Here is a 12782-nt window from a genome sequence, read left to right on the forward strand (position 1 = left end):
TCCTATATTCACATCTATACAGAAAAGCGTACCTCTTCAGCATTTAATAAATGCTTCTTTTGCATACAATTATATCACTTAATAATTACAAATCTCTCCAGCTCAGTGGCACTGGACCCACTTTGCAGACAGTAAGTCGAGGCTAGGTGCAGTTAGGTGACTCGTCCAAGATCCCAAAATGAGCAGAACTGAAATTCAACTCAGTAGAACCCCAAAGTTCCTTCTACTACGCCAAGCTGCCCCCTGTAAGGAAACCGAACTCATGCAACTTGTGTCCAGGGAATGAGCACAGGCCATGCTTTTCGGGTGATCTTGGTCATTTTTAACCTACCTTGTAACCCGCAGGCCACAGAGCTGCGGAAATCAAAGAGCTACAAAGTCAGTGCCAAAGTCGTGATGAAGACCTGGTCGCAACTGCAAGCACTCAAGAATATTTTCACAATTTCAACCTGGTGTTTTTAGGAACTAGCCACTTTCGCTGTTTGGAAAATCGGGGGACTGTGCCCTCAAGCGGTCAAAACGGGACCCCCACTAGAGCTCGCTGCTGGTTCAGCGGACGCAAAGTCCATCAGGCGACCCTGCAGTTCTCCTGCAGGATCCGGAGATCGCCAAAGCCCTGGCCCCAGAAAAGCTTAGGCGCCGCCCGCCCAGCGAGGCTGCGCGCATGCGCCTTCCCAGCCCCTCCAGAGGCTGCCACCACCTGGCGGCGCCACTTCCCCCACGCCCGGTCCCCCGCTCAGCCCGCTCTTTCGAATACCTTTGTCCAATTCCATAAGAGCAGAGTTAGCATCCAGTTCCTGTTCGCCATAGCCGGCATCTGCCAGGAATGACTTAGTTGAGTTTGACGCCATGACTCGAATAGTTACTCGACTAGCCCAGTCAGACAGATCACAAACTCTGCCCCAGCACCGCCATCTTCTCCTGCCGCCTTCTCGCGGATTTTTCCTCCGCGCTCTGTCAAGCCGTGCCACGCATGCGCCCCGGTCACCCCACGGTTCGCCGGCGCCTCTGCGGCCCCCCGCGCAGGCGCTCAGGGAGCTCCCGAACCCTAGGTTCCCGCGGCTGGGAGAAAAGGAGGCGGGGATTCCAAGGGGGAAGTGACTCTGAGACGGCCGGACGCCGCCCCGGGAGCCAATCAGAGCGTGTGACGTCAGTTTGGCGCGGAGTTTGGCGGCCGGGGCTCCCAGTGGCGGGAGTTGGAGGCAAAAACGAGTCGCGTTGCGAGGGGCGCAAGCTACGGCTTCTGCGGGGCTTGGGGGGGCGTTTTCACGGCTTTTCTCTCACTTGAGTCTCTTCCTTCGGCCCTCATGCTCTTCAATTCGGTGCTCCGCCAGCCCCAGCTTGGCGTTCTGAGGAATGGTGAGTAACGGTCTTCAACCGCTGCTGCTCGCTGGCGGGATTCCTCCCCCCAAACACACGCCGCCTTGGATCGGGGCCGACTCCAGCCCTAGGTCCCCGCTTTCGAGTTCTCCCACGGCGGGACGGGGTTGGTGTTCGCGAGGAGTGCCGAAGAAAGCGGGGCGTGCGTTCCTGCAGGACATTTTTGGTCGCGAACGGGCGTTTTGCATCGTGGTGTAGGCCGAGGGAAGGAGGGACGGAGGCCGGCCCTTATGGCTTACGTCTATATTGCGCGTTAACTGGGAAAGGCATGCCATGTGTTCTCTCAGCAGCTCCGTGAGACCGTCCAGGCTCGGATCCATTAGTTAGCCCGTTAGTTCGTGGTAGAACCCTAGAGAACCCCACTATTTGTGATCGCAGCGGACGTGAGCGCTGCGGAGGACCTCGATCGGGCAGAGAGGACAGGACATCTGCTCTCCGCCGGGTCGAAATGCAGCCTCCCCCCCTTTCCACACAGCCATAAAAATTCCGAACTGTAGCGTCCAAGATGCCCATAACCACGTCCCCCGGGGACGGCCGCGGTTAATAGGTTGAAGTATATTATTCTAGATTTGTTGGATGTCCGGAAAGAAATATTTTCAGAAATGAAATCAAAACGTTTTGTTTTTCTTTTTAGCAGCGTTAAGTTGTCCCTATTCCCGTGTCCGCCTGTAGAAATCCAGCTCATTTTCTGCAGTTCTCTAGGTTATAAGAGTTAAATCACTGGCACAAGGAGATTTGAGCTTAGGTTTGGGTATCATCGACCTGAAATTTTTGATACTTTTCTGAAATAGGGGTTAACTCTCTAGACTAACCCGGGACGGAAATGAAATCTCATTTTTTTTAGAAGTGTGCAATACCCAGAGGTCCCCCTGCCCATGGTAACCATGTGGAAAAGACAAAGATAAAGGAAAGACTGAGAAAGGAACTTTTTATTTAAGGAATGGGTCTCAAAATGGATGTTGATAAGACTGAAGAGTGATTGCCTGCACTTCCTGCTCCAGATCTAAAACTATCCTGCTTTCCCTCTTGCCTCTGAGCTAACCTTTGTGGTTGCACTCTAAATCCTTCTCTCTCTGTCTCTCCTAGGAACTTGCTGAACACCTCTCTGTCCTCTGTGTCTCGGAGGGCTGTGCAGCACGGTGGTTAAGAATGCGATTGTCTTTGGAGTTAACTGCCTGGGTTTTAATTACAACTCCACTCCTTACTTTTCGTGTGACCTGGGGCAAACTATTGAGCCTCTATTTTGTGACAGATTTTCTCCTAATTCTCCAATACATCTGTCTACTTTTTCTCCTTCCTCTCCTATTCACGAGTACTCATTCATTGTTAATGTGGTAAGCACTAAAATTCACTCATTATGTGTTGCCCATTTAAATATTCAGTTACCTTCTCCTTATCCTTAAATGTTAGTGTTCCATCCTTGGCCCCTTTTGCCTATTGCCATAGGTAATCACAGCCATAACTAGGACTTCTTAAACTAGTACGTATAACCTTTAATCTCCTACCTATATTTTAGATTCATTTCTAAAAAAGCTGTATGGGTTGTGCCCCCCCACTTTGTGGCTCCTGTGAGCACCTGAAATGCAAATTCCCAAAACCAAACATAATTTGCCTTCTGAACCTTCTGTGTGACCTACAGGAGTAGCCCCATTGTTTTAAAAGAGGAATTGGAATTTTTATCACAAGTTTAAATAGATGCTAAGAACATGATTTGTGGCTATATTGTGAGTACTGACATCTTAAAAATACTAACTCTTCTAAATTTATCTGGTAGAATGAATACTGATTTAATAATCACATCATCTGTTTAAAAATATGAATAAACTCTTCCTTAACTGCAGAATATTCTATGCAGTTGCTTTTTTCTCTTGAAGTTATTTCTACTGTATTTCTCCTACAGAACTTAACCTAATATAAGTTGTTGTATACTTGAAAAGTCCTTTTACTGATAATCCTGTCTTGTCCTTCTGTGTCCAAAAGTACATTTAAATTGCTGTTTTCTGTTATCATAATGCTTTAATGTTAAATGTTTCTCCTGGGTTTAATTTTCATTACAGTTTTTAGTATGTGATTGATAAAAACAATATATGATCAGTTTTGATGAATAATTATTAAAAAGTAACTTTTATTGAAATTACATGTTTTAAAGGTGGATTTGGGTGTTTGTGGTGCTATTCTTAAATAAATGATCCAGTTATCTCAGGTGGGATACCAGAAGGCTTTTGGTTTTACTTAAAAATATTTAATTGATACCTAGGAGTTTTTATACCTTGAGTCAGTGTAAGGTATATAGTTGGGAAATGGAGAATGCCTTTTTTTTTCTTTGTTAAAGGAAATGATGAAGGTAGAGAAAGATGTACCTCACCCTCTCAGGTCAGTTTTAGAAATGCATATATATGTATGTGTGTGTGTGTATGTATATATATGTGTGTGTGTGTGTGTGTGTGTGTATGTATATATGGAAATTAGTTCTCCAAAAACTCTTGTGTATGCTTCTTGGTAAAGTTACATGTGACCCAGCCTTAAGTTGTACATTGAATAAATAAAAGCCTTTTCCAAATGAATGTTATGGGAGAAAGTATTACAAGTTCATGTTCATAGCACAATAAAAATCCAAAAATAGCTTATGGTGGTCCATCAATAAAGGTGTGTTACGAGAATTACGGAAGTGGAGTGAAAGGCAGAGTCTTGTCACTAAGCCACTTGAGGTTGTTTCTCAGTGTTTGGATTTTAATCCAAATAGGCAGAATTTTAGAGTCATTGTTTAACTGTAAAAAGTTGGGTTTTCCAGAACATGTTATCTTCAATTCCAGCAAGATATCCTTTTGAGTTTATGTGTCTCCATCATTAGGGTTTTTTTTTTTTTTAACCCCAAACCACAAGTGTGTATTTACATAACCTTAGGCAGAGGCTTTTGTTTTTAAATTTATTCTGTAAGTGGATATTTGTGAATGCAACAAAACTAATCATTACATTTGTTTAGTGGTGTTTAGCAGCTTATTGACAGTGATATCTGACACTGAAATAACAAGGTAATGCCTCATTGCTAAACCTGTATTACTTTTTTTAAAGATTTATTTATTTTTAATTAAAAGAGTTACAGAGAAAGGAGAAGAGAGAGAGAGTATCCTCCATTGGCTGGTTCACTCACTAAGTGGCTTCAATGACTGGGGCTGGGCCTGGCCAAAGCCTGGAGCCGAAAGCTGCTTCTGGATTTCCCACATGGGTATAGGGAACCAAAGACTTGGGCCAGCTTGAGCTGCTTTCCCAGGTGCATTAGCAAGGAGCTGGATGGGAAGTGGAGCAGCTGGGTCTTGAACCAACACGCATTTGGAATGCCAGTGTTGCAGGCAGAGGCTTAACCTACTGCACCACAAAGCCAGCTCCTGGGTCACATTTTGTTACCTACTTTCTACTAATTCTTGTGGTTATCTAGGAACATTTAAAACTAGGTGTCTCAGAGGTTTTGTCAAACTGTCCTCTCCAAACAGTGCTTTTGATGAAAAAGAATGTACCCTAAAGTGTTAGAAAGATGTTTAAAAAGTGTTTAAAAAGATCTCGGTAGATTATAAACTCATTTTTTTTCTTCTGGTGCTTGATGAGCATTTGGTTTTCAGTCATTATTGGTTGAATGAATGTTTTACAAGATAGCATTCCTAATGCAAAAGTCTGAAATGTTCCACAATCCACATGATGCTGAGAAAGTTTTGGGTTTGGGAACATTTTGTATTTCAGATTTTTGGATTTGGAGATGTTCAGCCAGTGAAGGCTATACAGATGAATTACTCAGCCTGTATGTATTTAAAGTTTGTTGATCTACATAGCAATGTAATAAAAACAGATCTGTGAAGCTTACTTTTTTAGGACCATAGCTCACTTTGCATATCTCTGACCCAGCAGAATAAACTTTGTCTTCCCTGAATTTCTTGCTCTCTGGCTCTAAACTCAAGACCTCCTCTAAAGACACCCCCCTTCCCCACTGTCAGGGATAACTGAATGTCTTCTAGAAGTAAGAACATGATGCTTTACTTTAAAACTGCTCTAGTAAGCTTTTTTTTTTTTTTTTTTAAGATTTATTTATTTGGAAGGTAAAGTTACAGGGAGGCAGAGAGAGAGAGAGATCTTCCGTCTGCTGGTTCACTCCCCAAATGGCTGCAATGGTCAGAGCTGGGCCAATTCGAAGCCACTAGCTTCTTCCGGGTCTCCCATGCGGGAGCAGGGGCCCAAGCACTTGGACGATCATCTCCTGCTTTCCCAGCCATAGCGGAGAATTGGATCAGAAGTGGAGCAGCTGGGACTTGAAACAGTGCCCATATGGGATGCTGGCACTTCAGGCAGTGGCTTTACCCACTGTGCCATAGTGCTGGGCCCTCTAGTAAGCTTTAATCTACCATAATTTGTTGTTCTTAATATTTTAGAAACTTAGAAATTGTAAAAGAAAAGAAAGTAAAATTTGTGTTTACTTGGTAATATATGTGATGGGCCATAGCAGGCATGTGGTATGTTGTTTTCTTTAACTCTGGGCATTGGACTATGTTGCTAGTGATTGTAGTACTGTAGAGTTTATAGTACTGTTAATTTAGAGACTGCAAAAAATAATAAAATTTTCATTGAAGAGACTTTTAATGAAATGCTTTTAATGGCAATGCTTTTTTTGGTTGTCTCTTTGATAGAAGAAAGGGTAAGATCTTTTTACTGTGCAAAGAACACTTGTTTCTTCCAATCCTATATTAACATTGTTAATGAGAGTCTCCACTTAAGGTGGTAAATCTAGAGCTGTACCTCACCAGAAGTTGGGAGCGCTCCTTAATTTCTTCCATAGGACCCCATAAGAAGATACCAGCAACTGTGTTGTAAAACACTGTAAAGATAGTGGATCCATGTTAAATGTATGAGTAAAAGCTTTTTAAGAAAAAATATTTACTTCTGTATATTTAAAAGTTCTGAAATGTGATGCTTTATTGGAATTACATGAAGAATTGTGTTGTTTTAGGATGGTCTTCACAGTACCCTCTACAATCCCTTCTAACTGGTTATCAATGCACTTGTAATGATGAGCACACTTCTTATGGAGAAACGGGAGTCCCAGTTCCTCCTTTTGGATGCACTTTCTCTTCTGGTAAGAGAATTACCATTTAAGCTAGGCTTGAAAAGAAATGACTTATATTGTATTTAGAGGGAACATATACTGGAGTGTTATATTTTCAAAGAAACATAAACTGTTAGTTTTTCTAATAACTGTTCTTTCCTGGTTTATGTAATAGAATTTCCTTAATCTCTGTACATAATTGACGTAAGTATATTTCTCCTAATGCATGGGGCTATTATAGCATCATATTTTTTGATTGACATTCAGAAAGAGTTGCAGAGATTCAGCTACTATGAAAACTATTTACCCAGCAGTTACCCTTTGGAGCTTGTTGCATATGTCTCTGATTCATTAGTGATTATATGAAACAAAACAGACGTCCTTAAATGTTTAAGAAAAGAGAGGTGAAATATTGTAAATTTAAAACCGATAGATTCAACCTGCTGGTGGCCTATATCATGTCCCCTTATTTGCCACTTAGCTCTTCTCTAAATAAGAAATTGAAGATAATTTTGGTCATTTTGAGTTATTTAATACATTCTTGTTTATTTATACTAAATTTTTTGTTGCTCTTTATATATTTAATTTTTGATCTCTTATTTAGCTCCCAATATGGAGCACATACTAGCAGTTGCCAATGAAGAAGGCTTCGTTAGATTGTACAACACAGAATCACAAACTTTGAAAAAGAAGTGCTTCAAGGGTAAGTGTAGATTTGTAATTTCTTAGGTTTGTTTATGCACAGGCTTTCATTTATCTTTAAATTTTATTTGAAAGACAGGAAAAGAGAGAACTTCCATTTTTGCTGGTTCATTCCCCGAAATGCATATGCATGTAACAGCCAGGGATGGGCAAGGGAACCGGCTGAAAGTAAATGGTGGACTACCTATCTGACAATGATTGTTAATGGCAGTGCCTTTACTGAAAGTTAAGCAAATACATTTTAGGATTTAAAAAAAAAAAGTCTTTAAGAAAGTTAAGTGTCTTAATGTGGTTGGGGAAGCTTTGCTTTCAAATATTTATATTGATTGAGCATTTTCCATATATGAAGCAAAGTTCCGTTGATCTTAAGAAGCTGATAATTGGGAACCAGTGAGTTAAGTGTTGAGATTGCTAAAATAAAACAGACTATAATGATATAGAAGTACATTAAAAACAGGACAGATATCAAAAAGAAAGTTCTCATGTGATAAAGAAGACCAAGAAATTTCTTCACAAAGAAGGGTAATATTTGAGCTAAACTGTGTTATTTAAGACCAGACCAGTGGAGATGGAGAAAGGCACTCTAGGTATAAAAAAAAAAACAGTAGCAAAAGCATGGAAATAAGAAAGCATATGATACAATAAAGAAATAAGAAAATGATATACTTCTGGTCCCACACTTTTTGAATTAGGGATACTCAGCCTTTATGTATTTAAAATTTGTTGACCTACATAGCAATGTAATAAAAACAGATCTGTGAAGATGGCTTACTTTTTAGGACCATAGCTCACTTTGTATATCTCTGACCCAGCAAAATAAACTTTGTCTTCCCTGAATTTCTTGCTCTCTGGCTCTAAACTCAATGAAAATTTACTCATCCTTCAAGACCTTCTGTAGTTTGGATGGAATAAGTAACTGGAGAATAAGTGAGAGATAAGCCTTGTAACAGAGATAAAAGCCAAACTGTGCAGGACCTTGAATGTCAGACTAAAGTTAAATTCCATTCAGAGAGCATAATGAAGAATGTTGAACTGGAGGATGTTTTAGAAAGCCGTGTCAGTGAATGTATTACTAGATAACTCGTGGAAAGGAATTTAACATCAAATGATAATTCTCATGTGATGATGGATATGTGCAATGTCTCCAAGTCCACAAATCCTTTCTGACTTACTGTTGCTTCATGACAACTTTTAAGACACTTAAACTGCTGTTGATATGGCTGCTACAGAACAGTGCATACACATTTCACACTTGCCATTTTCTTTGTTTAGAATGGATGGCTCATTGGAATGCTGTGTTTGACCTGGCCTGGGTCCCTGGTGAATTTAAACTTGTAAGTGACTTAAGTTTTTTTTTTTTGGAATCTGAGTGAATATTGGTAAAGAGTTACTTTATTAAATGGTGCTACCTTATTTTTGAAAGGTTACAGCAGCAGGTGATCAGACAGCCAAATTTTGGGATGTAAAAGCTGGTGAACTGCTTGGAACATGCAAAGGTCATCAGTGTAGCCTAAAGTCGGTTGCATTTTCCAAGTTTGAGAAAGGTAGGTTTGTGCTTGTCTTGTTTTGTCTTTTTAACCTTGGGGAAATGAAAAGTTGTAATTGTTACTACCCTTTCCCCTGTCAGAGTTGCTACTTTGCCTACATAGATAATTGAGATTCTAATATGATAGAAAACCTTAATGAAATTAAGTTTGTTTTGGGGCCAACACTGTGGTGAAGTGGATTAAGGCCTTGACCTGCAGTGCAAGCATCCCATATGGGCACTGATTTGATACTTGGCTGCTCCACTTCTGATCTAGCTCCCTGCTAATGCGCCTGAGAAAGCAATGGATAATGGCCAAAGTCCCTTGGCTCCTGCACCCACATGGAGACCTGGAAGAAGCTCCTGGCTCCTGGTTTCAAGCTGGCACAAGCCCTGGCTGTTGCAGCCATTTGAGGAGGGAACCAACAGATGGAAGATCTGTCTCTCCTCTCTCTGTCTGTAACTACCTTTGAAAGACTTTCCTCTGGGCCTCAATTAGCAGAGAGCTAGATTGGAAGTAGAGCAGCTGGTTCTCAAACCAGTGCCCATTTGGGATGCTGGCACTGAAGGCGACAGCTTTACCCACTACGCCAAAGCGCCAGCCCCTCAATAAATTCATTTTTTTTAAAAAAACAAAAGAAATTAAGTTGGTTTTAATCCCATTCTTAAGGACATTTTCTCCAGCATGTCCCTGAAAGCCAAGAGCCTTCAGATAATTTATTTTCTATAATCTTGCAGGAGAACTTAGCAGTTATAAATAGTCACAATACTTTTGTTGAATTTTGATGTTTTTGTTTGTTTTAAAGATTTATTGGGCTGGCACTGTGGCATAGTAGGTTAAGAATCCTGTGGCGCCATCTTCCTATACGGGCACTGGTTTGAGTCCTGGCTGCTCCACTTCTGATCCAGCTCCCTGCTGATGGCCTGGGAAAGCAGTGGAAGATGGCCCAAGTGCTTGGGTCCCTGTACCCATGTGGGAGACCCAGAAATCAATCAATCAATCTTTTAAAAAAAGATATTTATTTATTTGAAAGGCAGAGTTACAGAGAGAGAGAGACAGAGGAAGAGACAACTTCCATTGGCTGGTTCACTCCCCAAATGAATGCAGTAGCCAGGGCTGGATCAGGCTGAAGACAGGAGCCAGGAGCTTCTTCCCAGTCTCCCATGTGGGTACAGGAGCCCAAATACGTGGGCTGTCTTCCTCTGTTTTCCCAGACACATTAACAGGGAGCAGGAAAGGAAGTGCAACAGCCAGGACTTGAACTAGCACACATATGGAATGCCTGCACCTGCAGGCAGTGGCTTAACCTGTTGTACCACAGTGCTGGCCCTAATTTTCATTGTTTATTGAATTCAAATCTTATATTCGCCACTTGTTCATTCTTTTTGTAAAATAGAGTTACTTTAACTTTACTTGTAAAGTTTAGGTGGAATGTGAGGCTGGGGTGAGACACCTGGAAAATGGCATGATTTTCTACCTAAAAATTTACAATGATCCAATTTCCTAGTATGTTTTCATTGACTATATCTCAAAGAAGTATCTGAATTAACCAGTCTCAGTATAATAGAGACAAACATTAAAATCTCTGTTAAAATTTACTCTATAAGCATACCTTGGAGATATTGCAGGGTAAGTAAAAACTACATATTGCTTAAGAAAATGCTAATTATCATCTGAACCTGTAGAAAGTCAATCTTTTTTGTCTATGGCCGTACCACCCTGAATACACCCCAGCTCATGAGTTAAGCAGGGTCAGGCCTGGTTGGTGTTTGGGTGGGAGAAAGTCAGTCTTTTTCCTGGTAGAAGGGTTTGTCTACATGTTGATGGCCATTGACTGGTCAGAGTGATGGTTACTGAAGGTTAGGGAGGCTTTGACAAATTCTCTTGCTTTTAGTCTTTTTAAAACATTTTATTTGGGGCCAGCATTGTGGTATAGTCATTAAAGCCACCACCTGCAGCACTGGCATTCCATATGGGTGTGGATTTGAGTCCAGGCTGCTCCACTTCTGGGCAGCAGAAAATAGCCGAAGTCCTTAGGCCCCTGCACCCAGGTGGGAGACTCCGAAGAAGCTCCTGTCTTAGGATCAGCCCAGCTCCAGCTGTTGCAGGTATTTGGGGGAGTAAACCAGCCAATGGAAGATCTCTCTCTGTCTTGGTCCCTCTTCCTCTCCATTTCTCTGTGTTACTGTGCTTTTTTATTTATTTTTCATTTTATTCAAGAGAGATCTTCCATCTCCTGGTTCATTCCCTAATACCTGTGTTCTAATTTGTTTTATTCTTGTGTCAGAGTTCACACTGAGTTTATAAAAGTAATTTAAGGTCATGAAAATTTTAAGAATACTAAAAGGCCGGCATCGCGGCTCACTAGGCTAATCCTCTGCCTGCGGCACCGGCACCCCAGGTTCTAGTCCCGGTCGGGGCGCCGGATTCTGTCTTGGTTTCTCCTCTTCCAGTCCAGCTCTCTGCTGTGGCCCAGGAAGGCATTGGAGGATGGCCCAAGTGTTTGGGCCCTGCACCTGCATGGGAGACCAGGAGAAAGCACCTGGCTCCTGGCTTCAGATCGGCACAGTGTGCTGGCCGTAGCAGCCATTTGGGGGGTGAACAAACGGAAGGAAGACCTTTCTCTCTGTCTCTCTCTATCTCACTGTCTAACTCTGCCTGCAAAATAATAATAATAATACTGAAAAAGGAAAATGGTCTACAAAGCCCCATGATTTGGTTGGTGAAACAGATTAGATTTTAGCCTCACTCACTCTTTCAGACATATACCCTTGTGTAGAACCACTTTTATGACCATGTGTAGGAACTCTGTGTTTTAGTCTTAATTCTGCCTCTAAACTGTTGAGCAAAGTCATTATTCTCTCTTGGTTCTTCACTTCCTCATTTGGTAAGATTAATATGTATTCTATTTAACTCATAAAAATACTGTAAGCATAAGCATGAGATATGAGTGCATTTTTAAAAATTGAGAACTATATAAATGCTTAGTGTTTTGTAGGTTTTTTGTAGGTAGTATGGTGAAAAAAGACCACTGGTTCTGTTCTTTGAGCCCTGCATGGGTAGTATACATATAATCCTAATTGGACATAGTCATATGTCCGTGTGGAGTTTACAGTCTTCCCTAAATATCTGTGACCTACAAGCAAGAAAAATTGAATTAAAGATATATGTGTTGTGTGACGGAAAAGAGGGTATTAGAATTGGTGGATCAATAAAATCAATTTTTATTTCCTCTCCTATAAAATTACTTGGATATCGCGTTCTCTCTTTTTCTTTTCTTTTCTTTTCTTTTTTTTTTTTTTTTAAGTTTTATTTATTTGAAAGTCAGAGTTAGAGAGAAAGGGAGCTCTCTATCTGCTGGCTTACTCCCCAAATGGCCACAACAGCCAGGGCTGAGCCAGGCTGAAGCCAGCAGCTTCTTCCAGGTCTTCCATGTGGGTGCAGGGGCCCAAGCACTTGGGCAATCCTCCACTGCCTTCCTGGGCCACAGCAGAGAGCTGGGCTGGAAGAGGATCAACCGGGGCAGAATCCGGCGCCCCAACCGGAACTAGAACCTGGGGTGCCGGTGCCGCAGGCGGAGGATTAGCCTAGTGAGCTGCGACGCCGGCCTTCATCTTCATCCTTAAAGGGTGCTTTTGTTGAAGACGAAATTCTGTGTTCACAGGTTTTTTTTTTTTTTTTTTTTTCCTTTTAATTACTTGAAGATACTATTCCACTGTCTTCCATGGTTTTATCCCATGATAACTGAGAACTGTGATCATTGAAATCTTTCTCTGTATGTGTTTTTCCTGACCACTTAGAAAATTTTCTCTTTGTTTTTAAGGAGTTTGTGGTGTAACTGGTCATGATTCCCTTCAAAGTTACCCTATTTGGGTTTTGCTGAACTTTTTGAATTTGTAAACCTGTGTTTCATTGAATTGAGAAGTTTTCTGCTATTATTTCCTGAAATATTTTTTGTGCCTATTTCACTTGTTTTCTCTCCCTCCTTCTCTGACTCCAATTACCCCCATATATTATAGTCTCATAAATCCTTAAGGTTGTATTGTTTGTCTGTTTTCTGAAATGTGATATGTAAGTAACATACT

The 12782-nt window shown here is 41.4% G+C and overlaps 2 protein-coding genes across 7 annotated transcripts in view; one reads left to right on the forward strand and one right to left on the reverse strand.

Annotated features, from left to right (window-relative positions):
- The window catches only part of INTS7 (integrator complex subunit 7), an 86909-nt gene extending 85826 nt beyond the window's left edge, over positions 1-1083 (reverse strand). Inside the window, exon 1 of one of the 2 annotated variants that reach the window (XM_002717529.5) lies at positions 758-1083. In XM_002717529.5, the coding sequence (XP_002717575.1) occupies positions 758-851 (94 nt within the window). In that variant the 5' untranslated portion in view covers positions 852-1083. The remainder of the gene's footprint in view (positions 1-757) is intronic. The other variant, XM_017347801.3, reaches the window with a different exon arrangement.
- Positions 1009-12782, forward strand: part of DTL (denticleless E3 ubiquitin protein ligase homolog) — a 53571-nt gene continuing 41797 nt past the window's right edge. Inside the window, exons 1-6 of one of the 5 annotated variants that reach the window (XM_070055255.1) lie at positions 1262-1359; positions 3713-3753; positions 6374-6499; positions 7074-7172; positions 8444-8505; positions 8595-8715. In XM_070055255.1, coding sequence (XP_069911356.1) covers positions 3735-3753; positions 6374-6499; positions 7074-7172; positions 8444-8505; positions 8595-8715 — 427 coding nt within the window. In that variant the 5' untranslated portion in view covers positions 1262-1359; positions 3713-3734. Of the gene's footprint in view, positions 1360-1387; positions 1523-2641; positions 2715-3712; positions 3754-6373; positions 6500-7073; positions 7173-8443; positions 8506-8594; positions 8716-12782 lie in introns of those variants that run through there. The other 4 variants (XM_008268444.4, XM_051820553.2, XM_070055254.1 and 1 more) reach the window with 4 other exon arrangements.

The sequence above is a fragment of the Oryctolagus cuniculus genome, chromosome 13 (genome assembly GCF_964237555.1).
Source record: "Oryctolagus cuniculus chromosome 13, mOryCun1.1, whole genome shotgun sequence".
Lineage (NCBI taxonomy): Eukaryota > Metazoa > Chordata > Mammalia > Lagomorpha > Leporidae > Oryctolagus > Oryctolagus cuniculus.